At 60.4% G+C, this 26,797-nt stretch overlaps 6 protein-coding genes across 6 annotated transcripts; 4 read left to right on the top strand and 2 right to left on the bottom strand.

Moving 5' to 3' along the window:
• Window positions 1-5,463: 5,463 nt before the first annotated feature.
• Window positions 5,464-8,271, top strand: HRG_04768 (ketopantoate reductase panE/ApbA domain-containing protein; the record flags this gene model as incomplete). The annotated part of the gene is made up of 6 exons (XM_044863239.1): window positions 5,464-5,500; window positions 5,829-5,949; window positions 6,025-6,065; window positions 6,121-6,553; window positions 6,612-8,052; window positions 8,101-8,271. 6 exons carry the CDS (start codon window positions 5,464-5,466, stop codon window positions 8,269-8,271), a joined length of 2,244 nt encoding a protein of 747 aa, XP_044721853.1.
• A 1,609-nt stretch (window positions 8,272-9,880) lies between these two features.
• On the top strand, window positions 9,881-10,325 carry HRG_04767 (DASH complex subunit hsk3 like domain-containing protein; the record flags this gene model as incomplete). Its single annotated transcript, XM_044863238.1, has 3 exons — window positions 9,881-9,970; window positions 10,084-10,205; window positions 10,268-10,325. The coding sequence occupies 3 exons, from the start codon at window positions 9,881-9,883 to the stop codon at window positions 10,323-10,325; spliced, it is 270 nt and encodes an 89-aa protein (XP_044721852.1).
• A 462-nt stretch (window positions 10,326-10,787) lies between these two features.
• On the bottom strand, window positions 10,788-11,348 carry HRG_04766 (RNAse P rpr2/Rpp21/SNM1 subunit domain-containing protein; the record flags this gene model as incomplete). Its single annotated transcript, XM_044863237.1, has 1 exon — window positions 10,788-11,348. One exon carries the CDS (start codon window positions 11,346-11,348, stop codon window positions 10,788-10,790), a length of 561 nt encoding a protein of 186 aa, XP_044721851.1.
• Window positions 11,349-11,917: 569 nt separating this feature from the next.
• Window positions 11,918-13,933, top strand: HRG_04765 (DEAD/DEAH box helicase domain-containing protein; the record flags this gene model as incomplete). The annotated part of the gene is made up of 5 exons (XM_044863236.1): window positions 11,918-12,158; window positions 12,692-13,102; window positions 13,153-13,513; window positions 13,569-13,826; window positions 13,885-13,933. The coding sequence occupies 5 exons, from the start codon at window positions 11,918-11,920 to the stop codon at window positions 13,931-13,933; spliced, it is 1,320 nt and encodes a 439-aa protein (XP_044721850.1).
• Window positions 13,934-20,986: 7,053 nt separating this feature from the next.
• HRG_04764 (cyclin domain-containing protein) lies at window positions 20,987-23,081 on the top strand (the record flags this gene model as incomplete). The annotated part of the gene is made up of 2 exons (XM_044863235.1): window positions 20,987-21,347; window positions 21,409-23,081. The coding sequence occupies 2 exons, from the start codon at window positions 20,987-20,989 to the stop codon at window positions 23,079-23,081; spliced, it is 2,034 nt and encodes a 677-aa protein (XP_044721849.1).
• Window positions 23,082-25,436: 2,355 nt separating this feature from the next.
• Window positions 25,437-26,568, bottom strand: HRG_04763 (uncharacterized protein; the record flags this gene model as incomplete). Its single annotated transcript, XM_044863234.1, has 2 exons — window positions 25,437-26,093; window positions 26,170-26,568. The coding sequence occupies 2 exons, from the start codon at window positions 26,566-26,568 to the stop codon at window positions 25,437-25,439; spliced, it is 1,056 nt and encodes a 351-aa protein (XP_044721848.1).
• Between the last annotated feature and the right edge of the window lie 229 nt (window positions 26,569-26,797).

The raw sequence follows: 26,797 nt of genomic DNA, 5'->3' as shown, positions 1-26,797 counted from the left end.
AGATTGGTTTTTGGGAAATCTACAGCTGCTCAACAAGGGCTCGGCATGTGCGCGCGTGCATGTGCCTATCAGCGTGCACAAGTCGTCGGCGTTGGCCCCTTTGTCGAGGTGTTTGACGGCGGCGAGGCACACATGCATCTATTGCTGTCGTACTGTAGCTGCTGTAGCTGCATGACCGAGGGGGATGGGGATGGGGATGGGGTTCAGGTCGTTGGATATTACCGAGTACTACCTATACTTGTTAGTGTACTGTACTGTACTGTAGGTACGGATATAGTACTTGGTAGCTGGAGACGAAAAGAAAAGAAAAGGGGAAGAAAAAAACGCCCCAAATCCTACCTACCCCGGAGTGTGTCACCGTGAGGCGTCACCGCGAGGCCGAAGAGACGCAGGCAAACGGAGATGAGAACGGGACGCCGAGGCAGACCTGGCTGGCAGGGGCCGTCGAGCACGCAAGCCGAGGCTGCCCGATGGAGATGGGAGATGGTCGACTCGCCTCCTCGGTTCGGCCTTGTTCCCGGTGTCGCCGACGGGACCCTCGGCCCCGCCTCATCTTCCCCCCTCTCGGTTCATTTCTTCTTCGAGAAACGCTCGCACGCGAGGGGAACCGGGGGAGAGAGTGAGAGAGGAAAGAGGAGCAAGGAGAGAGAAAGTCGTCGGCTTTCCTCCTCCCACCACCCCCACCCACCCCCCTTTGTGCTTTGTGGGCACTAAGGCTCCTTTGGGCCTCTCGCCGGGTGGAAGCGACGACGGATCCAGCCGCCCGCCACCCCGCCGTGGCGCTCCCCTGGTAAGCAAGACAGGACCAGGTATACCGTGTGAATCGAGACACGCGGCACTATGCGAGCGGGCACAGGGCAGTTGAGCACCAAGTCCTGCGGCACTGCAGTCGCCTTCAATGTACGAGAACGAGCAGAGAGAACTTCTCGAGAACACCGCGTTCCTCGATTTGCATTTCCATTTTTCTCAAGGCCCAAATGTGGTAAGATAGATACCTTGACTCTCGTCCTGGATGCCCCCAAGGTCCATGTCGGCCATCTTCCCCTTTCTGTCTAGACTCGGCGGAAGGGGGTGCAGTAAGTAGCGGCTGCACAGTGCCGGAGTGTACACACGCCTCGCCTAGGTAAAGAGCATGCAGCGCTACTTGACCAGAGCCCCAGTATTCCATGCGCTTCCTGTTGGTCGAGAGTGCGGGGCCTCGTATGAGAAAAAAAAAGAGAGAGAGAGAGAGAGAGAGAGAAGGCGCACAGGATGCCGAGGGACAGACACTGCAACAACCACAGCCGAGCACGAAAAAGAACACCCAAAATGTACTGTACAGTACAGTACTGTACCATAGAAAAGAAGAAAGCCCGGCATCAGCAAGAAGGGAGGAGAAAACTGCCAATCAAACCTGAAGCTGGACCAAAATCAATCGAGGTGAGGGGCGCAGCCGAGGGGATACGTCATCCATCTTTTTTTTTGCCCGCCCCATCGAGATTGCGCAAGGCCCCTTGTTTGCCATTGACTTTTGCCCCGATTTTGCCATGTTGAGGCCGAAAGATGTGTTGGTCCGGACAGCTTACAGTACGGCACTATCTGTGCCTGCGATAGATGAAAGGGGGGGAAAAGGAAAAAAAATGGCCGTGCCTTGATCATCGTCTTGGGCGTGCAGGAGCAAACAAGCAAACAGATGAATCATGGACGCTGTCGATCCATGGATCAGCATGTACTGACTGTGCTTGGTATCCGTACAGTAACCCGTTTTATCGCGGCCGTCGGCACGTGTACCAACCAGCCAGCACCTGCCCGTCTTCGATAGATACCCAACACTTTTCCGGACTGCATCACTTTCGAGGTTGCCCTGGCGGGCCACCAATCTCTCGTGCCCTGTAGGCATTGCATGTTGACCTGACGTCTTTATTTTTAGCTGTGCAACGACGTGGTGCCACCGGCCATGAGTGGATCGGACGGGAAAGCTTGGGGACACAGACAAGGCAGGAAGCGCCCTGTGTTTGCAGAGCACCAGCCAACGGCAATCTGGACAATTTAGGTACTGTGCCAGCCCGCAACTCTTTTGAGGCTCAACTAGCACGAGGTACGTACTGAAAAGCCCCACGGCCCCCTCCCTCCTCCTCCCCCCCCACATGGTCACCTATTGGCTTCAAACGGCTTGGCAGCTACTCCGTATTCCGTATATAAACGACGGCTTCGACATTGGCCGATGGTGAGGGGACACGGCACGTACATACATGTACATACAGCATGTCCTGAACATGTTCCACCCGTCCGCCTGGCGAATGGCATCCTCAGCGGGCCTGCCTTATCTACTCCATCTATCAACGGCAGGCCGAGCGATGGCGGCCTGCTGCCAATTTTTATCATCATGCCGGCCGACAAGGGGACGCACAGGCCCCCCGGGCGGAAGCACCCTTGGAGCCTTGTTCCGCCGTCGTGCCCAGGCTATATCACGGCCGTGATATATATTTGACATGCAGAACGGTACATGTATATGTCGTGGACTGTTGGGCCACCGACGGCCATCTCTGCTTTTGGAGGGCCGGGGGCTTTGTCCGTTGTCATCACGAGCTTTCGTGCATCATATCAGGCTGTCGCTGCGCGACACTCTACCGTGCCTGGTCGTTGCTCGGCTTGTCGGCGTCGACACTCTGCCAAGGCTGGGGCCGATGAGTGCCGCCACGAGGAATTATGTGCATGTATTCACCATAGACACATCTCGCACACCGAGACACGTCGTCAAGTACCCGTCACTTGGACGCCAGTGCCCTCCTTTTCTCGAGATAGGGCAATTTCAACCTCAACGTCAGTCAAGTGGACTTGGCGCAACAAACAACATCTTGTCCGTGAATGTTATATAGCAGCCATCCATCGTCATCGTCATCATCATCGTCATCATCATCGTCGTCGCCATCGTCGCCCTCTTCCTCCTCCCCTGCCGTCCACCCACCCCATCGCACATTAATAAATCTGCCGGTCCAGACCAAGAGATAGGTGCCGCGCGCGACGACTGGGCCTCAACCCGCCGATCCCGTCCCGTCAAACAATCGACGACGCTCAGCTGCTCCATCCCATCCATCCACGCCGCTGCGCACCCACATGCCATCCATACCTTAGCGACGCGCGCCCCACGCCCTCCCTCCCGTCCAGACTCGCCCTCCGATAGCCAGCAACGGCCCGACCGTCTCGTTACTCGCCCGTGCGTTTAGTTCCTCGGAGAGAAACACGCACACCTCCGCTTCTCAGGCAGACGCCAGTGCAAGACGCCGTATCTATACCTACTCCCGCGCCGCCCACGCCCACGTCTCTCCCGCCCCTGGCTGACGGACGACACCAGGCTCATTGGAGGACGAGGACACACGGCCGCAGATGCAGAAGCCGGTCCAACGAGGCAGCAGGCAAACACACACGCAAGTCAACGAGGCCAGGGCACAGAGCATCTTAGCGGGCGCTAGGGGCCAAACAGGTAGCCAAACAGGTAGCCAAATAGGTACTCGAAGCCCCATACACAACAGCATTCCTCAGCACGATCGTCGTCTGTCAGCGCTGGCATCGCCGGCTAAGCCAGTAGCAGCTGTCTCGCTGCTCCACTGGTCCCTTGAGCCGTTTCCCTTGTTGACTCGCTGCATTTCCATTACCGCCCGTTCCTGTTGGACGAGATAAACACCCGTGCCACATCATTGGTGGGGAGTAGGAATATTCCGTAGGCCCCATCAAATAGCGATGCACGACGACTGACTCTTATTATTACGACATGTAGGTGCCCCCGATCGTCTAGCCGGTGCTGTGTTTGGATCCATAGAGGCTCAAGGCCCGCCGAACCACAAGTACCCGCTGGCGCGCACGGGAGAAGGTGGGAGGGGATCCGGGAGTGTGCCTGTTTTTGTTGTTGTTGTTCCAGCTTTTTTGCTTGGAGCGCCCTGCCTCGGCGGCACCCCTTTCCCCTCCCTCACCCGCAATCCCTCTCTGTTCTCTGCTGTCAAAGGGGCGAGCAAGGCGTCTTTCTCTCTCTGACCATTATTGCAGACAAACGTGTCGTGTCGTCTGTGTCGTGTCGTCTGTGTCGTGTCGTCTGTGTCGTGTCGTCTGTGTGGGGGAGCATCGCCGCGCAGTCGGTACGTTTACGTGTCCTGTGGGCGCGCTGTTGTGCCCGAGGGACTGCTGTACTGGCACCCCAGGCACCTGTCGTGCTGTGCTGCGCTGTACCGTGCCGCACGTACAGTGCACTCCAGGTGCCAACCACCCGACACACAGGGCACGCAGCCACCCGTAGCCCAGCACAGTAGGTACTACCAGTAGTGGTTCGGGCTGTTTGCGTTGCCTGCCCCGTACCTAGCATACCTCTTTTGACCCCCAGCCGGACATTTCGCTTTTCCGGCTTGAGTCTTGGGCCGTCGACCTCTTCTCCCTGCTGCTGCCTTTCCCCTCTCCCCCCTTTGCTCTTGTTGTGCCTTTCCCTCGTTTCTCCCCTCTGCCCTCCCGCCCGTTTCCTTTCTCACGGCTCTCACCTCATACCCTCGTTCGCTCTCTTCGTGGATGGCGAGAGAGCGTGTGTGTGAAAAGGGGAAGAAGAAAGCTGCAGCGGACAGGTAGCGCGCGTCCCTGTATGTCCGTCCAGCTGAGCTTGCGCGCTTGTCCGTCAACATTTCCTCATCCCGCTTCCACGTCCCACGACCCCAGATAATCTCCCACCCGTCCGACCAGCCCACCCGGGCCTCTTCTGCTGCCTGGTACCGCTACTCACCCGGCGCGCCCTCGTCCCACCGGCCTTGTTTCGACCTACTTTTTGCACAAGCGAATCCGACGACGACAACGATTGACGACAGCCTGTTCGTCTGCGCCGCTGAAGCACCCCCCTCCCCCTTGCCGGGCCAACCAACCAACTACCGCTAGCGACTCTTTTTTTTTTCCTTCCTGCCGTCCCTTCTCGCAGGGGTTTTACAGGTCCTCGTTCGCTCTAATCACCCCCCCCCCCCCCCCCCGCCCTCCCCTTTGGAACCCCCCTGGACGACTCCGCCTGTCGGGCTGCCTCCTAGCCGTCCGGCCTTGCCTACGATAACGCGGACTCTGTCGACCATACACGCACGCGCGCGCGCCCACACAAACACTCACCACTCACGCACACACCTCACCTTGCTGCTGCACCCCTCCTCTTCGCTCGCTCAACGCACGTTCGGCCGCTCGCCTTCCGCCCCTCTAGTCGAACTCGACTCCCGACTCGTCTCGACGACTCTGGCAGCTCCAAAGTGACACTATCGCGCTCCCGCCCGTCTACAGCTGGCCGTCCCGCCCCTCATCCACGCACGCTTCGTACCTGCGACACGGCTCGCCGTCAGCCTCGCGACCGACTGTCAGCAGCATCCCTGAGCCACACAGGGAGCCTCTCCCGCTTCTCGCGTCGTGGGACAGGTCCTCGTCAGACGCCGCACCAAAGAAGCGCTCCCCATCTTGACCGGCTCCAGAACCATGGCACCGAAAACGCCCCGTCTCAAGGTCCTTTCAGGTATGTCGTGACTCGCCTACATCCTCGACTCCCCCCCCCTTCCCCACGCCTGGTCCCCTGGCCTTCAGCCCGTTCTCGTCGCTGCCGTTGGTCGGCGCCTGAAAATGCTGCCCCGGCGCGCCGGTTTCATCTTTTAGTGTTGCGCATCGCCACCGAGAGCTCTCCTTGGCCCTCTGTCCCTGGCCCGGTCATAGCTTATCCTCTCCACACCACCGCTCGTCTTTTTCCTTGCTTCCTCTTCCCTCTGCAGCAGGTGGACCGGCTGTCGATGCAGCGTTCCCGTCGTCTTCGGTCATGGACGACAGTCAGCTAATGCACGTTTGCTCAGTCGGTGGGAATCCCGTCTCGGCCTTCTTATCATGGAGACTCCAGGCCACCAACGCCTGCGACGTTACGCTCGTCTGGAAGTCGGGCTTCGAACATGTCGCCCAGTACGGCATTTCCTTCAAGTATGTCGCCCCCGCCGATTTGGCGAATACTCAAGCCGTCACGAACCGATTTGCTTACCTCTATGTTCCCAACAGGTCCCCGATCTTCGGCAATGAGAGATTCAAACCCCGACATGGTAAGTCCTCCTCGATCCGGGCGGTTCCACAACGCCTTGCTGACTTTGCAACCAGTTGTTCGGAATCCTGAAGACGCTTCCAACTCTCGAGACGGTCCGTTCGATTACGTCGTGCTCTGCGTAAAAGCCCTCCCTGATGTGTACGATCTCGCCGCGGTAATCGACGCCGTCGTCACTCCCCAGCATACCTGCATTCTTATCAATACCACACACACCCTCGGGGTCGAGGCCGCCATCGAGGAGCGATTTCCTACCAATGTCGTGCTATCGCTCGTCTCCGGCGCCGAACTGACACAACTGGGCCAGAGCGAATTCGAACACAAGGGCTCCACCGAGATCTGGGTCGGCCCTGCCAACAAAAACAGCAACATTCCACAGTCTATCCAGGAAGACATGGCCCAGGCGCTGGCCATGACCCTGAGCACCGGCCAGGTCGAGTGCAAGGTCTCGTCAAACATTCGCCAGCAGCAGTACGAGAGAGTGATTGGGTGAGTCGGCGAGCCGTTTCCTCGCGCAACTACAGCCCTGCTGACCATCGCCGCCTAGGCCCATTGCCTTTCATCCCATAAGTGTGCTCTTCGAGACGCCGAACCACGCCGCCCTCTTTGAAAAGGTTGGAGTAAAGGACATGATCTCGGACGTTATTGACGAATTGTTACGCCTAGCCGAGGCAAACGGCTGCAAGCTCTCCCCCGACTTCAAGCAGCGGACCATGGACGACATGACGAAGCCCAACTTGCCGGAAAGCATCATGTGGCAGGACTTCGTGGCGAGACGGCCAATGGAAATTGAGACGTATCTCGGATCCCCCATCAAGCTGGCGCGAGACTCGCATGTCTCTGTGCCCAGGATCGAGACCCTTTACGCCATCCTCCACAACATTAACACTGTCAATCGAACCAGGCCAAAGCTCGGAGACGCCCCGTCGCAGCAGATGCCGCCCGGTGGCATGCCGCCCGGCACGCCCACGTTGGCCGCTCCGCCCCCGCGAATGCCTTCACAGCAGGGCCACCGCCCCATGATGGGCGGAATGCCCAACGGCAACGGCATGCCTCCCCGCCAGCCCCGGCCGCGGAACTCAGCAAATTTTGCTCCGGCGGGAATGCGCCGACCGCCCCCCACGAACGGCCACCCGCCCAATGGCTATCCTCGGCCGCCACCGTCGATGAACGGAGGGTCGAGAGCCCCCTCGCGAAGAAATTCGATGGATGGAAACGACCTCGAAGAGTTTTCGCACTTGGTGCTGTACGATGATATCCCCGAGGGTCAAGAGCCCTCGGTCGGCGGCGAAGACATAGCTCTTCGGGAGAGAGAACTGCAGATTCGTCAGCGCGAGCTCTCCCTTCGGGAGCAGGAGATGAGGATGAGGCGCGGACCCCCGCCGGGAGCGCGTCGCGGCCCACCTCCTTCCATTCGCAACCAACCCCAAAACTATGACGATGACGACGACGATGACGAGTACTTCGATCCAAACGCCGTGACGGGCGGCCCCACCATCGACCCTGACAACTTCGACATGATGAGCGTCACCTCGAGGAAGACCCGCAAGGCAACAGCCCCGTCGGCTGCACAGTTTCGTCGAAACCCCGAGTTCGACGCGCCCGCTCCGCCAAGAGGAGGCAGATTCCGGCCCTTCGGCCGCAGTCGCCCCAGCCATGCCAACAACGTGTCCATGCTTACGGACAACATGCTCGATGATCCTCTCATGTCGCTCACCTCGAACCGCTACGCCGCAGTCGACCGCGGTGCCATGGCCGCAGGCTCTCGGGCAAACTCGTTGACGGCCTCGAGGCTAGACGAGCTGCAGTATAGCCATGCTCCTGGCGCCCCGCCCAGCATGAACGGCGCTCTTCCCCGGCGAGCCAGCCAGTCTCCGGGCAACCCTTACAGCCCATCGCTGCGCGGCGGCGGCAGGCCCTCTCCTCCAAACGGCTTCGGTCCCCAGATGAATGGGCGTCCCTCACCCCCAGATGGCGTCCGTCAGCCTGTACCGCGGTATCCGTCGGGGCAGGCCAACTCCCTGGCTCCGCAACAGGTTGAGCAACATGTCGGGGTGAGCGCCCTTCGTCCACCCAAGCCGAGAAACGTTCGTAGTCTGACGGGCAGTGCGAGCGCTAGCGCGGGCAGTGGTGAACTCGACTCGGAACAATCGGCGCACAGCAGCCAGAGCAGCCTGCAGAATGGGCCGACAATTGGCGTCCACTAGGTCGACTCTCAAGTCTCTCGCGCGGGGATCCTGGCCCTGGTTTCCGCGCTTGCTATGCAGGTTGGCGGGCGGTGTGCTTTGGGCAGTGAAGGAGTCGGCACGTGGGCCGTCGAGGCATGGTCCGGACTGGAATATCAACCTCATCTTACGGACGAAGCGGGAGGGTCGTCCCTCATCACCCCCTCCATTCATACACTCTTGGAACAACCAACAGCCGGGACGAAGCACTTGTGGCAACCGGCTTCTGTGCCTCGCGATGCGACTGAACCCCTGGGGGCTGAGGCTTTTCCGCACGCCTTGCTGCTCAACGTGGACGATAGTAACGACTTGCAACTAGCGCTTCACTCTGGACCTTTTCTCGAAAGGCCCTCTGATCATTCGGAACGGACTTGGTCAAGTCCCGTACATACGCATGGAAATGGCAAAGGAGAGGGGCTCATCTCCTGATAATGTTGCATTGGGATGCGAACTCTCCATACTTGTTTCTTCTGGCACATAATCGACCCTCGCCATAGCGAATGCAAACTGGCGTCACTACATTGTTATTGAGCCCCCAGCGTGTGGCGTTGGGGGCAGCACCCGTGGACGAGGACATGACAGCGAGTCACAAGTCGCGCCGCGACACCGTTTGGACGACTCGGGAAATGCTACTTGGGACCCGGCCTAACGACACGGCCGGTGCAGCGCAGAGTACCGGATCGGCGTGGCACTTGGTCCGGCCCTCGTTTCCCAAGCTGATGAAGCTCCTTTACGGCACAACGGCCCATCTGCAGCAGCAACGGGGAGGGAGAGGCGCGACTGGGTTGTCGCGATGCCAAGGGGCGGCATACACAACATAGACTACTGGAGGTCTCTTCCTCTTTTTCTTTATCTCACTTCTACGTCAGACTATTCCCTGTCTTCATATAATTTATTTCTCTCCTTGCGATGCGGAAATGGGACCAACCCAGACGGCATATATACTGTACTGAGGCTGTTGCGGGAGAATGAGAAGCGAGCTCGGAGTGCCTGGCCGTGGCAAGAGGCTGGCTGGTGGCGAGTTGGGAGAGGAGGGGATTCGTCGAGCTCGGGACGAAGGCTTGAATAATAAGTAGGTGAAACCGATACAGGCATAGAAGTGGGTGAAAAGCAGTGCTACAGAGGTGTGTGAGGGGGCTTTGATGAGGAGAGCTCTCTGGGCTGCCGAGTAGGAGATAATACGTAGCCACGGTTGTGGTGTCGAGCAGCGATGATGAAATGATTGCACTAGAACAAGTGTGCTCCATGCGGGCCCACGTGATGGGCATGTGACGGGCATCAAGCACAAACAACGACGGAGCGCCAAAGGAAAGCTACGCGACTCGCGCCTCGCCGACGCTCTGCGACAAGACGCCCTCGCTCAGCAGGAAGCGACGACGAATCCAGGGCGTGCTCGAGGACGCCACATCACCGCATCACCGCCACTGCTGCGGGCCTCAGCCCATCTCGCCTGGGTTCTCTCTGTTGCGGCCGGCCCCATCCATCTCTCTTGATTGTCCTGTCAATGCATGTGTTTTTGGCCCTCTTTCTCCCGTTACAGGGTTTTTACTGACGACGCTCAGTCGAAAACAGCCGTCCTCTTGCAGCCACGATGGCGACGCGAAACATAAACACGACGCAGAACCTGAACCGGCAGAGCATGGCGACGACGAGCGGCAGCGTCGTCAAAACGCGACAGCTGGTAAGGGCCCAGGACCAGTCTGCTTTGTACCTTGGCATTTCTCTTGCTGTGTTTTGTTTGCTTGTCTTTATTTTTATTTTATTTTTGGGCTGACGGACGGCCCCCCTCCAAAGACGCATCTGCACTCGCAGCTCGCGCAGCTGTCGGCCAATCTGGCGGACACGGAGAACCTGCTGCGCATGACGAGCGTCCAGGCCGAGTCGATGAGGGGTCTGGGGAGCTGGCATGCTGGGCTGTGAGTACTGATATGCCCCCCTCTGATCCTCGGCGAGAACTGACTGGTGGTTGGTTGGCTAGGCTCATGGCGGCGAGCAAGGTGCTTGGGGAGGAGAGCGTCAAGGAGGTGGCGAAGTGAGATGATGATAATGGGCTTGCGTACTGGACAACTGGGGGGCTGGAGGGGAGCCTACGGGAAGCCTGCATGGCGTGTCGTGGATTGCTGTTTATTTTACCGCTTATGGAAGTAGGCTATGCTATCTGAGCCTGCTTCACTCACTGTTCTTTGATATCTTGAATGCAGGCAAAGAGCCAATGTCTAAATGGCTTTCTCGTCCATCCCTTTGAGCCCTTCGCCTTCGAAGCTGCTGTTCTCGTCAAGCCGTGGCAGACATCTCCGTCTTTGGATGGCTTGTCTTGGCTTTTCATGAACCCTTTTCCGCAAGCCAAGTCTCTCGCCTTGGGTGCCAGCCTGTAGACTGACCCCAGGTCATGCTCAAGGCAGGCTGGCGAAATGCCTCGTCCCCGATACCTTGTTCTCGATCCCCGAGGAACTTTGTCGAGGCCCGAGCAATGCTTGATGCCATCTCTGGCAGAGTCCTCAACCATTCTGTCCCGATTGGTCAACATTGCTTGACTCGCCCCTGTCCCCCGCCTGTGCGTGCTTCGGGGAACGCAGCGTCATGCGCTTCTGCCGCGGTGCGGAGACGGGGAACCGCTTCGCGTTACCGCACGTCCTGCATCGCATGACCAGGACATCCGCCCACGGCTTGAGGCCGCCCCTGCTCGGGTTCTCGATGGTGGAGCGGCACGTGTGGGCCTCGACCTGCAGGGTGTCGCAGAACTTGCAGACGGTGCGCTTGAGAGCCTGGCTTTGCCGGATCTGCGTCTTGAGCGTCACGGCCCTCATTTCAGAGATAGCACGGCGAGACATGTTGCGCAGCTGTTTGCGTTGCTTGTCGCTTGAAACCTGGGCATTGTTCGCGCCTTGGGATCCTTTCTCTAGGGACGGCTTATCCTTTGATCCTCCATCCGAGGGTGGCCTGCCCGCATCAGCTTCATTGGCGCGGCAGGCGAGGTAGCTGGCCGCTTGGTAGAGATAGGAGGCTCTGGAGTATATGGCTCTGTTCTGGACGCCCGAATTGCTCTTTGACTTTGCCATGGGGGACAGGCTCGGCGGAACAAAGAGTTGAGAAAGCTTGGGCAGGCTTCAAAGGCCGGTAACTTGAACCTGGCTTCCAGCACGGCCCGCTCCAGGGTTTATTCTTGTGGGTTGGTGGGAGCTTGCAACTTGAGTTATCGTGAGAAAGAGTACGTACGTACAGTGCTAGCGTGTACGAATTATATGTTCACACTGTACGGACAAAGCCAGGCTTTGGTCATGTGACTGGCAGCTGCGCACGGGCCAATCCCGTCTGGCGGGCGCGGCTACAGCTGCCTACACTCCCTTGCAGCAAATCAGCCTTGCAAAAACGTCGCTCCCTCAACCTCTCTCCGCAAGAAACTGCTCACGACTGGGGCCTTTTCAACCTCGACAACCACCTCCTCAGTCTTTGCGGCTCACAAATCATTCAGCTTTCCCTCGCGCCAGATTTTTTGGCGCGTGTTGGAAGCCTCTTTTTCTTTCTCCCCCGCCCCTCAACGTCGCGCATCGACATTGGCGGGCGTTTTCAGGACCTCGACCCGACAGCTCGCGTTTGGAAAGCCAAAACACCAGCGATTCTCGACAAAATGTCGCACGAGGAAGACCTCATCGACTACTCCGATGAGGAGATTGGCGCCAACGTCCCGGTGCCTGCAGCCGGCGCTGCTGCAGGCTCCAACGGCAAGAAGGCCGACCTGTCTGCCGGCACCGACGTCGATAAGAAGGGCAGCTACGTCGGCATCCACTCGACTGGCTTCCGCGACTTTCTTCTGAAGCCCGAGCTTCTCCGCGCTATCGGCGACTGTGGTTTCGAACATCCATCGGAGGGTCAGTCCTGAATGCATTCTTATATCCCTTCCAGCCGTCAAACCCCCTTCCCGCAACTGTCCGTCCATCTCGCACGCGAATCAGCGCACGGCCGAGATGCATCGGACCACTCGAGCTCTTGGTCGCCTCACATGGTCATCTGGGCTGCTGCCGAAGGGTATATATTCCCGGCAGCGGGTACTTCGAAAGAGCTCTAGGTCTCGCCCGCCCCGATGATGTTTTCCCCATGAATGGAGCGGGACCGGCACATGGAGCGAAGTAATGCTTTTTTTCATAGCCTTTGTACGGGATGCCGAGGCTCAATGCAGCTCTTGGTGACAGAGGCCCTTTGGGGCCCTGTCCATTCTCCCGACGGTCGCGACCTGGGAGTCTTGCGGCTCGCAGAAACCAGCCGGCCAGTCTTGGATCGACACTTGTGCACCCGCCTGGCCGCCATTGCCTCGCTGCGATGATGGACGGACGGGCCCCTACCGCACTGCACAAACGCCCGTTACTACTGTGGAACGTATATCTAACATCGCCTCCCACGACAGTCCAGCAAACCTGCATCCCTCAGGCGCTCCTCGGTGGTGACATCATCTGCCAGGCCAAGTCGGGTTTGGGAAAGACGGCCGTCTTTGTCCTCGCGACGCTTCAGCAGGTGGAGCCCGTCAACGGAGAGGTTTCCGTTGTCGTCATGTGCCACACCCGCGAGCTGGCCTACCAGATTCGCGACGAGTATAACCGTTTCAGCAAGTACATGCCCGACATCAAGACTGGTGTCTTCTACGGCGGTACTCCCATCAAGACGGACGTTGAGACACTTAGGAACAAGGACTCGTGCCCTCACATCATTGTCGGCACTCCTGGCCGTCTCAAGGCTCTCGTCCGTGATAAGGCGCTCCGCCTCGGGAGCGTCCGCATCTTCGTCCTGGACGAGTGCGACAAGATGCTCGACCAGCCCGGTAAGTCCCTCACGCCTCCGTTTGTCTGGCAAATCTAACTCTCGAGATAGACATGCGCACCGACGTCCAGGACGTGTTCCGCGCCACGCCTCAGCAGAAGCAGGTGATGATGTTCTCCGCCACTCTCTCGGAGACCATCAAGCCTATTTGCAGAAAGTTTATGCAGAATCCCACCGAGCACTACGTGGACGAAGATACCAAGCTCACGCTCCACGGCCTTTTGCAGTACTATCTCAAGCTCGAGGAAAAGGAAAAGAATCGCAAGCTCAACGAGCTCCTCGACGACCTTCAGTTCAACCAGGTCATCATCTTCGTCAAGAGCACCATCCGCGCCACGGAGCTCGACAAGCTCCTTCGCGAGTGCAACTTTCCCTCGATCGCTGTCCACTCTGGCGTGAGCCAGGAGGAGCGGTGAGTCGAAGGCACTTGAGCCAACCCGTGGTACTCTGCTAATTCTCTCGGACAGAATCAAACGGTACAAGGAGTTCAAGGAGTTCAAGAAGCGCATCTGCGTCGCCACTGACGTGTTTGGCCGAGGCATCGACATCGAGCGTATCAACCTCGCGATCAACTACGATCTTCCGGGCGATGCCAACTCGTACCTCCACCGCGTGGGTCGTGCCGGTCGCTTCGGCACCAAGGGCCTTGCCATCTCGTTTGTCAGCTCCGACCAGGACTCGGAGGTGCTCAAGGAGATTGAGAAGCGCTTTGAGGTGGCACTTCCGTAAGTTGCCCAAATATGAGTCCCGCTTGATGCAGCACTAACAGGTTCTTGTTCGCAGCGAGTTTCCTCCGGAGGGTGTCGACCCCAGCACCTACATGGCGTCTTAGGATGAGAATAACTGCACCGAAGGTTTGACTTGTGCTGTCGGGGAGTGCAGTTTGTGTATCGAGACTAAAACATGAGACTAGGTTCTCGTCTTGGGAGAGAAAATAAACAAGCTTGCGGCAATTCTCGCCACCGCCCGCCTTGGGCGCTACGACTCATCTTGACCTCGTTGACGGCGCAAGAGAGTAGGCAGAGACGCCAGCAGTGACGATGCGGGTGGCGGGATGTAGCGTGCCGTTCCATGTGCGACAAAAGGGCGGAGTTTTGCTTGGGATTTGCGAGTGATGGGGGATCTCAGTTGACAAGGACCATCTAAAACACACCAAATCACTTGCCACCATGTATTTTGTTTGGGTCCTTGACAGTGGCGATAGACGGTGGCCGACATGGCAGGATCCGGGGTTTATGGGAATCGGCTGTCCTAGGCCTGAAGCGCCCTCTGTGCTCTTGCGTGCTACCTAGATTGGCCTGCGGCGGCCACGATGATGCCGGGCTGCTTTGGCGTCCTGCCGGCCAGATGATTTCGTAGACGATGGACCGTAGAGCACCCGCGTGGCCCGTCATGGCTCGTTTGAAGCCAGGCAAGCTCTGGGTTCACGATTGACGCTGTTCTACGGCCGTGCCCGTGCAGGGCAAACGAGCTTTGTCGTGTCCCCTTGCGTGTTGGTTGGGTGTTGGTTCAGGGGCAATGACGGTTCGCCTACGCTGTGTCTCCCTCGGTACTCGGCCGGGCCGATGCTGATTCGAGGGGAGAAGCGGCGAATGGCTTCTGGAGTAAATTCCAGGCTGGACCGGGAAGGGCTGTCAAGCCAAGCCAAGCCCCCTTTTTCCGTGGTCAGGGCTGGTGATGGGCGGGTTTACAGTATATTGGGCAGACGTGGTTGTACGAGGCAGAAACGCGGGATTGTCCGCGTGGGAGCAAGTGATTGATTGGACGTTTGTCTCGTTTCGTCTACTGTACTTGCTGTGCTTTGTGGGTGTGTGACGACGACACATGAATGTATCCTGCTCTGCTCTGGATCGTGGCTTGTCAGTTGGACACGACCAAGGTGCAAAAAAGGCTTCTTCTGCCGTGCGACGTGACATGTCCGTCCAGGCTCCTTGCATTCTACAGCGCACAACATGCGTTTTCATGCACACTGGCAAAGGTAGCTACCCGGTGAGTGGGCGTTTTGGCGACGGCGGCGGCGGCGGCTGGTGGGCAAAGGCACGGGTCCGTGGAGATGCGTGTGCGTGGTCATGTTTTACTGGCGCCATATGGCCTCGGGCACTGACTGGCGGTGGTGGCCAGGGGCTATGTGTGTTTGCCTTTGTACGTGGGATACGCATGCGATTCACAACATGTTTGGTTTCAAAGACGGCGACAACGACTCGTGGCAGCGTCGAGCTCTGGAACGATTCCGATTTGAGGCTCCCTCCGAGGGCAGGGGGGGGGGACAGCAGAGCAGCAGAGCCTTGGGTTGCTCTCTCGTATTCGACGACGACGTTGCTCGGAGCAAATGGCATCGGATCGACAGGGAGGGCGTCTTTCTCGGCGGGGCGGAGGCGTGCCGTTACCGGCCGAGGCTCTTTCTTTTGGCCCCAGGAGCTCCGAGGCATTCGCGGGGGATTCGAGGACTAATCATGGTGGGATTTTTGCGGTTGGTTGGGTGCGAGAGGATCCATTGTCCATGAGCCCTGGACCTTGGAACGGGACAGGTGACTGGCGCGGTGAGTCAGCGTGCCTCTCTGCCTGACTCGCGGCTGGTGGTGTACAGTAGGTACGGTGAGGCCTCAAGGGGTGCGATAGAGGCCCCATCGTGCCCCTTGATTGATAATTTGGCCTCGGGCCCCCTTGAAGGGACAATGAATGGTTGGGTCTGGTGGGTGGTGGGTGGTGGGTGGTGGGTGAGTGTGTGGGCGCGTGCGGGCATGTTGGGCGATGAGGATGATGCGCGACGGAAGCCTGGTCTCTCGCCTCCTCCATGGCCTCCATGGCCATGAGACGGGGATAAGGCAGGCAGGCAGTTGGCCTCTCGAGCCTTGGACGCGGGCCACGGGACCGGGCACGGGACCTGCGCGTGAGGAGGGAGCTGAGGCTTGGGCTGCGCAGGGCCGGGCTGGGCTGAGTTTGGTTACAGCCGGCGGGCTGGGCTGAGCTGAGCCAAGCTGTGGCAACCAGACGACGGGCTCTGAGTCATGGGCGCCGCTGCTGGTGTGGCGCAGGCATCACGGCAAACGAGGAGCTGGATGAGTGTGTGACTGAGTGTGTGACTGACTGTGCGTGCCCGTCCATTCATCGTCAGCAGCCCAGCCGATTTTTTTTTCTCCACGCGCACGCCGTGACTCGTTTTTTCCCGTCTTTGACCCCGGGCGCAGGCAGACATTGATGACGGCGATACAGATTCCAGAACCGAAACTGTCTCGCGCAGAAACACCAGGTACGGAGTACAGAGGCCAGCGGCACCTTGTGCGCGATGAGCTCTCGGCGCACAGGACATATCCATCGGCAGACGGCACGTGTCGCCTGTTGGAGAAACATGCACGCGCGCGTGCGTCTCACCCGGTCGTTTACATATTATTCATCACTTCGATGCTCAGCCAGCCTCTCTCCAATCGCCGTCGGCGGGCGCGCCCGGGATGTGGGCGACAGAGAGATGGCGATGCCGGGGACCAATGGCCGGCTCGCGACAGGGACTCTTGCTTCCTTTGCTGACTGGAGGAGTCGGTTCCATGTCCCCCTTTCTCCTCACGCGAGTCTTGGCGGGCTTCGACGTCGGACTCGGCCTGGTCTGGACAAAGGGCCCTCGGTCCACGGGCATTCGTTCTCTGCCGTGTGTCACACCGGGCGTCACATACCGCGTCCCAACGCCTCGGCGACGACGACTCACCTCAGTGTCGATGCGACCTTGACTTGCCTGCCTGCTCAAGCACTCTGCTCTGGGATCCGTCTGGGCATCTCATCGAAATTCACGCGTGATAATCCTCCGTGAGTCGTCGTGGTCTGCCATATGTAACTCCGTGGACCCGGGTGGGCCGTCAGACCTAGCGCATCCGAACCTTGTTAATCGCAGTCAGCTGCAGGGCTCGTATCGACGAGATCGTGGGGGGACCACAACACGTCGACGCGCCGAGGCAGCCCTGGCTAGCAGCAAAGCCGCCGTCGCCGTGGGTCCGCCGACGCCGGTGGGACAGCCAGCGATGACGAGCAAGCTCCGTTTCAAGGCGTACACATGGCATCTTATGTATCCGTGCACTCTGCTGCCTTGAGCAACCCTCCTCCACTTGCCCCTTTGTTTGGCCGGCCCGAGGCGCGACCGGTTGTGGGAGGCAAGGCAAGGAATTTCCATGCAACGGTCGCCTAACTATAGGGTAGTCTGAGGGTGCCAATGGTGCCGGCCAGCGAGACAAGTGCAGCGGGATATGGCGAGAAAGCAACGAATGGAAAGAAGGCCAAACATCTCGGGCGTGGGCAAAGATAAAGTGCATGTCTGCATGTATAACATGTGTGTGTGTGCCCGCGTGTGTGAGGAAAAAGAGTGTGTGGCGTGCTGATGGGCAGACACATGGATGGATAGTGGTGTCATGGCCCGTTCTGCGCTGCATCTCCTTGGCCACTCCAGTGTCGAGGAATGGTTGTTTGTTCCCTGGATGCCTTGTTAGGGTGGAGATGGCTTGGGGGAGACAATATTGCCTTGCTGCCGGATGTAACTATTCCAAGGCTGTTTCCGTCGTCGGGGTCAGGAGAGGAGGTCTGAGAGCCGCGCCGACCAAGAGAGTAGACGTCCGGAAATAACGAGGACTACAGTAGATTTGCCAGTCGTCGGGCCGACGGAGCATGGAGCGGAGAGGCATCATGAGAGTTTGCACCCGCATCGCCCCGCGTCGACGGGCTCTGGCGATGCCTCACTGCACAGTAAGCATGCCAAATGCCCGCTAGGCATCACCGCCCTGGCGATGTGGTACTGACTAATGCCTGAGAGTTGCCGTTGCGGCGACATGACGTTGCCGCTCTCGGCCGTGGGTGGCGGAGGAGAGCCGACTCTGGAGAGGCATTACCAATACAGACGACGCCGGTGGGGCGTCTATGATGCAGCATTCAAACAGTGATTGTAGGTATCTGAGCTTCCCGGACTAGAATTTGCGCATCACGTATCCAAGTAGCCGTGTGTGCTGGCAGAGAGAGAGAGAGAGAGCGAGGCGTAAACCAGCGAGGCGTAAACCAGCGAGGCGTAAACCTTGTCTGTCGTCCCAGGACAAGAAGCAGGAGACGAAGAAGAAAAAGCCTTGTGCTCTCTCTTCCTAGGAGACGGAGCATGCCTCGCAGCGCAAACCGGGCGTGCCGGAGAGGCAGAGGCTGGCTGCCTGCCCTATGCACACACAGCATGCACGCACGCACTGCCTGGAGCTGGCACCCGCAGGCAAAGAACAGGGAAAGGGGACACGAAGCCCGTCTGTCTCTCGGTCAAACATGGCACAGGCAGCGCCGCGCCACCGCCTTGCCTTGTCTGCCTGAACGGATCAAGCCGTCGACTGTGATGGATGGCCTTGTCTCGTCCGGGGGGGCCTCGCGCACCGCATGAAAATCCAGCGCCGACGAGGGCCAGACTCTGACTCCTCGTCTGTATCATGCTCGAGTTTTTTTTCGTCCACCACCCAGAGCCGTCGGCTGGGCCAGGCCAGGCCGATGGTTGGTGGCAGGCCGGCGGCGCTATGCCCGTAGCGGGGAGTTGCAGGCCGGCTGGCCACTGAGAGAGGGCACCGGGGGGGGGGAAGGGGGGAGAGGGCTGGAGAGGGGGCCAATGGTGTGCCTGGGGCGTCCCCCCCTCCATTTTGGAAGCGCAAACAACACCTAGCCCAGCGGTGGGTGACCTTGGCCGGCGGTGGGTGGTGACCTTGGCCGGCGGTGGTGGTTTGTCACCTTTTGTCACTCGCCCACCCACCCCAGCGGGCATGCCCACGCGCTCCGGTCGCTGTAACCGTGGGTTTGCTGGACATGTACTGTACAGTACCTCCCTCCCACGCCGTGGTGGTGCCCGCCTCGAGCAAGCTACAGATGTGCTGTCTCCCTTGAGGTACTACTGTATGTACTGTATGTGCTGTATGTAAGGTACCTAGTTTGTACAATATTTTATTTAGTACCAGTGGTATAGCGTGGCCCGTGTTGCGCGTGTGCGTGTTTGCACGGCACAGTCCGTTGTACCTACTGGACCAGACGAGCACGACGTGGCGACAGGCGCTTGGCACTACTGTACTGTAGAGGGCGAAACCGACGCTCTGTCGTCGCCCGCCCAGGTGGCGTTTGGCCCGCCGCCCATGGACCAGCGCCTGACTAACAGGTACTGACTGCCATGCCGCATCTCTCGCGCCGTCCCCCCCCCCTGCTGGCCTGGCACTCAAGCACTCTCTCTGCTACCGGCCCCCTCTCCTTTCCCCTGCGCCCCCCCCCTTCTCCACCCGCTGCGCGCTCCGGCCACTGATGGCGCTCTAAATCCCCTCCTGCCACCCCCACTTTCCCCTGCCTCCCCCCCCCCGGGCGGCCAACCAGCGAGAGACGACCTGGCGAGCAGCGCTCAGCGCATTCAAAACCACCAGGCCGCTCGCCCTCGCTAGCCGTCGATGCTTCTCTTTCCCCCCCCTTCCTCTTCCCTCCCCCATCGAGCTCCAGCGTCGCCACGATGAAGTTCGATATCGGCCTGTAAACCAACCCCAGCGACTCGCCGAAGTCTGCTCTGGTGTTTCTGCCCCCCCATCTCCACTCCACGGCGCCGGGTTCCTCTTGTTCATGTTCCATCATCACTGCCTGTTCCAGTACCAAGCACACGTCTTTGTTTCCCCCATCGTCTCTTCTGCGCGCAGCGGCATTCACTTGTACCTTGCGACAGACGACGACGGACCCAACGGCGACGGACGCTCTCCTCTCCGCCCTTTCCTGTGGTGGCATCGTCGATAAGCAGCCGTCAACCATCCGTCATCTGCTGTTGCTCGCAATCCGCCGCCCTTTCATTTTTTTCTGGCCCCAGCCCGGGCACGCACCCGATTCCCCTTTTATTACCATTTCATTGGGTATATTTTTACCGTCTGTCCATAATCGTCTCCCTCTCCTGGCTCGAGCAAAGGCGCAGCAGCAGCCTGTCTCGACCCGTCCATTTTTAGGCGCCAAGCTCGACAGGGCCCCAGTCTAAAAAGTCATTCACTGCCTCCGAAGTCGCCTGCTGGCAACCAGCCCACGCAACCAGCCCAGCCCACTCAGCCGGCAACACTCGGTCGCCACCGAGCGCAAAACGAGTCACATCCGTACCCACTCTTTGCCTCGAACCACGCCACGCAACCCGGCCTGGTCGCCATCTCACCTCACCTTACCTCACCTCGCCTCGCCTCGCCTCACCTCACCTCACCTCACGCGCCTCTTGTTGCGTGCGACTCACCTCCGCCTGGCAGTCGACTCCTCCCAAAGACTCACCCGGTCCACGCACCCCCTTCTTGCCCAGATAAATACTCGCTCTGCTCGCTCGCACCATCTCTGGTATCCTCGGGTATCGCAACGCCAGCAACCTCACATCGGACCACCACCGCCGTCTCGTCCGCCGTCTCGTCACCACCGACACCTTACCTCCCCCCCCTCAAGATTTCTCTTCACTAGCCTTTCCCAAGAGCACGCACACGTCTCCGATGGTAGCCTGACCAAGCTACCGTCCCCCACTCTCCAGCTTGTCTGTCGAAGCATTTGTCGCAATGCCTCGTGCAAGCTACGTTCTTACCATTCCAGTCGCCGTCGTCCCAGTCTCGTCCTCCGGTCCGCTCCTTTGCGTCTACTCGGCTGTCCACAAGACACCCGCCTAGATCGCATCCACGCCCGCAAACCGGACCCTGTCTCTCCGTGCCTGCGGCAACTCGTTGCTGCCTGCCGGACGTGCACGGCCCTCTCCTCGACCCTCTTACTCCTCGGTTGGATGACCTGGGAACCTGACGGCGACTGGAATCATCAAGAAATACTACACGCGCAATAACAACCTGGCTTGAAACACCACCTCAAGCCAGGCCCCCTACTCACATACCCGTCTCATCTTACCAAGATGAAGTGCGACGCCCATCATCCGCTCGCCTTCGTCGCCACCTCCGCCCGATATGCACCCTCCAACTCTTCCTTTAGCTCTTCAGCTTCCGTCTCCGCTTGGTCTGACGCCACCTCGCACTCGCCCGACGACGCCTCCTCCGCGAACACCTCCGACTCCGACTCGTGCGACGGCCGCGCCCCCATCGACAACGCCGCCGCCCTTCGCCGCCCTCTTCCTCAGCGCGAGGTCGAACCCGTCGCGCCTGAGCTGCGGCTGAATCCCCGCCGCAACGCTGCCGGTTACCATGGACGCCTGGCGGCGCCCCCGGTGCTGGTCCGGCAGTCGGATCGCCGGATCAACTTTGTCGACAACCTGGTTGGTAGGTTGCCGCTCGTCTCTCTGCATCCCGATCCCTTACTTATCCCTTCCCGCCGCCGCAGACTCGTCCACCCAGATCGTCGAGGCGGTCTGGCCGCTCTCCTCGGTCGTCTGCCGCAATGAACCCGGCAGCAAGACCGTCCTCCCACTGCGCACCTTTATCCAGGAGACCCTCCGGCGCTCGCGCACCAGCTACTCCACCCTGCAGGTGGCACTGTACTATCTCATCCTCATCAAGCCCCACGTACCCAAGCACAACTTCACCACGGAGCAGCCTGATGACCGCGTCGCCGACCGCGCGCTCCAGTGCGGCCGCCGCATGTTCCTATCCGCCCTCATCCTTGCCTCCAAGTACCTACAGGACCGCAACTACTCGGCGCGCGCCTGGAGCAAGATCTCGGGTCTCAACACCCACGAGATCAACCAAAATGAGATGGCCTTTCTCCTTGCCGTCAACTGGAAGCTGCACATTGCCGACGATGTGTTCCATCGCTGGACCGACATTGTCCTCAAGTGCACGCCGCCACCGTTTCCGCCGTCACCCGGCGGCACATCCCAGTTCCTCGCCCACCAGACTGCCGACTGGAAGCACATCATTCTCCGACTGGATCCCGAGCTGACCAATGTCGAATGCCTCATCGCGGCCCCTCAGCCCAGCCCCGGCAGGCCGAGCGACCTGTCCGTTCTGTCGCCGCGGAGCATCCTCAACCTGCCTCAGGAGCCACCTCTGGCCGCTCCCGCCCCCAAGCCCGTCAACGTGCCGGCCTTCATGGAACCTACTCCGACCTCGGCGTTCACGACGGGTCGCTCGGCCCCGACGCTCGGCCTCTTGCCGACTCCGCGCCTGACCCCGCAGACGAACGGAATCTGCACTCCTGCAGTGAGTGCGGCTTCGCAAATCTTGGGCAAGGGTGGCGCCATGGGCATGGCCATGGCGCATGCGAGCTGCATCAGCACCGTGCAGAGCCTCGACCGCTTCCCCTGCTCCGTCACATCGTCGCCACAGGTCTACTGCCCTGTCCGCCGATCCTCGCTCGCCAACTCCGTCTCCACGGCGTCCTCCCCGGAGTCGATGGTGTCGGACTCGTCGCGCTCGTCGCGCTCCTCGTCCACCTCCTCTGTCTCGTCCCTCGCTAGCGCGACCCACTACAATAGCTCTGGCAGATGTAGCGTGCCGTCGCGATTCCGAGTGGCCAGGCTTTGGAACGACAGAGCATGCGCCAAGCCGACTGTCCCCTCGGTTCCCGAGGACCATGACGAGTGGTGCCTGTCGGCTTCTCCCGAGACGTACAACGGCCCGGTGGCGAAGCTCGGCGACCTGTCCCTGGACACCCCGCTGGCGAGACGCGAGCGTGAGCTGGATGACGTGGCCCGGGACGCCGTGTCGGACGCCGCCAGAGTTCTCCAAGACCTTCACAATCACGGATGCTCTGCGAATTCCACGCCGACGGCCAGAACCGGCCGCAAGCGAAGCCGGGCTGCGTCGACCAGCGACAACCCCCTGCAGGACAATGTCCGCGACATTCTTTCCGGCCGCCGCGGATCGTCTGCGTCGGCTTGGCCCGATGTTCTCGTGCGCCCCGGAGACGTGAGGGCCGAGGCGGGCATGCAGTTTCCCGTCCGTCCCACCTTGGGAGGGACGGGCAAGCGAGTCTGCTGCTCCGCCGAGGCTGCTTCCGTGTACCCTGCGCTCAGCCTTCGGGGGCCAGGCATGTGGGACGGCATTCTGAATTGATGGCGCACCCAGGGCTGCCTGCTGTGCTACTGCTTACATGATCTGGCCAATCGCATCCGTGGTCACCGAATCCGCATACCGGGCACCCGTCTCGTGTGTGTGACAAGGTTGACCTCTTGAAAAGCCACTGATTTACATTCTCTTTCGTTGACGCGTACGTGATGGGAAATGCTGGCACGCAGTGGGGGCAGAAGGGGCGTCTCTACCACGGGGTGACGGTGGTTTCTTTGTTCTAGCGATACCACACCCAGACGTGATTTGTTCCATCTCTTGAGCCCATAGAGAGCGTGTTGATGGCGTCGAGGGTATTGGGCTGAAAAGCACGGTAATCTGGTCGGTCGGTCACTCGTGATCGGGGGGCAAGGGCGTTGAAACAAAGGATGGGGTGAGGACGGGGAATGTGCCCCTGGCTGCTGTCGTGGTGGCTGCCGGGAGACGGTGGGAGCTGGTTTGTACGACTAGAAGACTTGGCCTTTTGGGGTCGCTTCCGGGAGGACATTACCGTGGGCGCCTCTGGCTCGAGTGCGTGCTCTAATGGTTGCATTCGGGAGTGGTGAATGGCACTTGCAGCTTGCAACGCGGACTTTGGCTCCTTGGTGGCGACGAGTGACGACGACCCTTGTGTTTGGCCTCGTGGATGACGGACGCTGGAACGTGACCCGACCCGAGAGTGTGTTGTCCGTCCTACGTATGGTGCTGGGCGGGAGAGCTATGGTGTCACGTGTGGTTTCTGACAGAGTCACGGCCCCTTTACCCTCGGCGGACATTGGTGCGCGAAGAAGAGTTACGGCGTGGCACAGCATGCAATTTCCACCATTTTTGACATCTCCTTGCCTCCATCCCCTTGTCTATCTGCTATCCCATTACCCTTGACTAACGACAGCCACCAAAGGGGTTGGAGGGATGCCAAGCGGTTCACGGGCTGGCCTGGCCTGCTGGTCGTTCTGGGGAGGGACAGGGGGCCAGCATGATTCCACAGGGCAAAGAAACCAGGAGGGGGAGAGGAAAGGGGAGGGAGGCGTGGAAGCGTTGACAGAAACTTGGCATCTCGGGCGACGACGACGACGGGTTATCGGCCTGGCGAAGTGAGTCATGCGCAACCCGTCGAGGCCGGCGGGATTTTTCCCTTGTGCCCCCCCTTCCCCCCCCCCACCACCGACGCCTGGCGACGTGGGACGAATGGGATTGCGTGATGTGAAGGGGAGGAACGCTGATGGTGCCACGATGGTGGCAGAGTGTCTTGTCCTTGGCTCACTGCGTCGGGCGCTTTTGATGATAAGGGGCGAGGGTGGTGGAACGGTGAGAAAGGGGGGGAGGGGGGGGGCGTCCTTGGCTTCACGAGGCGGGTCCCCGAGCGTGGCAGCTGCTGCCTGGCTGTTTCGCTGGGCAGCTCGACTCTCGGCATGGGAGTCGTGGGATGTTCACGGACGGCGGGATGTGCGTGCACCCCGGGGGCACCGCGAGACTAACACGCTGTCTGCCCGGGCGGATTGCGACCTGGGCTCCACTACCCGGCTCGTACCAAGCAGCCACAGCCAGGGTCGAGACACGAAGGAAGGGGTTACCTCGTGCTGCAGAGTATGCGCCGTGCTCACTGCGCGCGGCGGCGGAAGAGTCACGACCGGGGCGCTGCTCGGCGCGTCCGGCAAGCGAGGGCTGCGAAGCGGAAAGCGACGCAGAGGAGATGGGGACGCGGGGGCCTGGGTCATGCGGGCTGGCAGCAACCGGCTGGGCAGGCTGAGCTGGGTCTGCAGCCCTCCGGCTCCCTGGCCGCGGTGACTCATGTCGGCGTGCGCCGGGGGAGGAGGCGGGAGGAGGGCGTTGGCTTGCATGCCCACGTGCCCGTCACGACGCGGCTCCAACGGGGGAGTTTGGAACGACAAGGCAGCACGGCCTGGGGCTGGGCATCAAGGGCACAGAGGCTCAGGCACGACCGCCGGCGGGCCCGGCGTGATGCTGCACGGAGGCGGTGGCTGCAAAGCACCGGCGTGGAGCGAGCGAGCGAGTTCTCAAGAGCAAAGGGCTGTTTTGAGTGCACAATTTGGGCTTCGTTTACCCCTGCTTATCAAGGTAGGTGCTCCGAGGCAGCGGGCTAATCTGTGGATAGACGGCGTGTCGTCCGTTGGCAGCAAGCACTTTCCCGTGTGTGCTGTGCGGCTCCCCAAGTATGCTGCCCGGCCGGCCGAGCGCAACGTGTCCCGATCTCCCACCCGTATTGATCGATTCGCGCCCCGGGACGAACCCTCCCATCCCGTGTAAACGAGGGCGTCGCCGCCGTAGCGGATCCTGCTCCACGGAGAGGCATCCTGCCTCACCCGATTCTTGCCGTAGCCATGGCTCCTCACGCTTTCCCCCCTAATGCGCGGCCCAACGTCCGATCGGCCCCGGGTAATCGCTCAAGCCCAGGCTGAGGGACAGCGAGCTCCGAGCCCAGCGCAAGACGACCCTGCTCTCGCGCGAGTCCCCCCCCCACTCCAGCCGCTTGTCGAGGTTGGCGAGCGCCTTGGTGACGGCGTCGCGCGGCAGGTTGACAAAGGTCCAGGTGCCCATCATGCAGTTGACGACGAGCGCGCTGGGCTCCGGGGCCGAGATGACGGCGTTGTCGAGGCACTGCAGCCTCATCTCCCAGGGCGGCAGCGACCGCAGATCCTCGTCCATGCGGATGCCGCCGCGGGTGAGCCAGAAGAGGCGACGCAGCTTCTCCTCGTCCCACGGGCCGACGATGAGCTGCGCCGGCATGCGCGTGTGCGGGTGGACGTCGCGTGCGCGCCACTGGCGCGACTCTTCGAACCGGAGGTGCGTCCGCAGGGCCTGCTGGTAGTCGGCCTCGAAGCAGGTGCGGGCGTCAAAGTGGCCGAAGCCGCCTCGGTGGTCGTGGGGAAGCTCGCGGCTGTCGCCGCGCCACGGCACGCTGTGCTGGTACCAGCGGCCCCGGGCGTAGCGGTCTGCCCATGCCTGCTGTGCCTGCAGGATGAAGTCGATGTTGACCCACGGGAGCTCTAGCATGGCGCTCTGGGGGGTGTCGAGTCAGCCGACATGGTGGATGACGGTGCTCTCAGTCGCGGGGCCAGCATGTGTTTCTGCATACCTGGAGAACGGGGTCTCCCTGACACGGAACTTCATACTCGCGGGCTGACCGCGGGACGTGATGGAAGGATTGACTCTGGGGGATACCGAACCACTGCTCCCAGGTGTCGTGAAAGGCCCAGATGAAGAGGCGCAGCAGGGTGACCCGGTCCGAGAGCTTGACGCCGAGCAGGGGGCTGGCGCGAGGCAGGGCGATGTTGCAGCTGTAGAGCAGCACCGTCTCGAGGACCTCGCCGGGCAGAGACTCGAGGGTCGGGCGGCGGCGAGTCGAACGGCTGGCGAGGACCGAGGCCAAGGGCCGCTTCATCTTCTTGGGCGCTGGCGGGGCGGGCGACGGCCGCTTTGCGGTGGACGAGGAAGGTTTGCGCTTGCCCCTGATGCGGACTGGGGTTGAGTTCATGACCTGCAGGGCGTTGCTGGTGAATCTGCCGTATGCTCACGGCCGTGTCGACGCTCTCGACTTGGCAGGTATGGGTGTTGAGATTCACGATGCCGCAGCTCCAGCGTAGGCCCCATGAATGGGAACGTGGTCGGGGGGGGGAAGAAATAGTTGTCGACGGCAGTGAAAAAGACGGCAAACCAACGTCGCCGTTCGAGCAGAGAGCCGAGTGGGATGCAAACGAGCCTTG

The sequence above is a fragment of the Hirsutella rhossiliensis genome (assembly GCF_020360975.1).
Source record: "Hirsutella rhossiliensis strain HR02 chromosome Unknown scaffold00004, whole genome shotgun sequence".
NCBI lineage: Eukaryota > Fungi > Ascomycota > Sordariomycetes > Hypocreales > Ophiocordycipitaceae > Hirsutella > Hirsutella rhossiliensis.
This window is presented reverse-complemented; position numbering and strand designations above follow the sequence as displayed.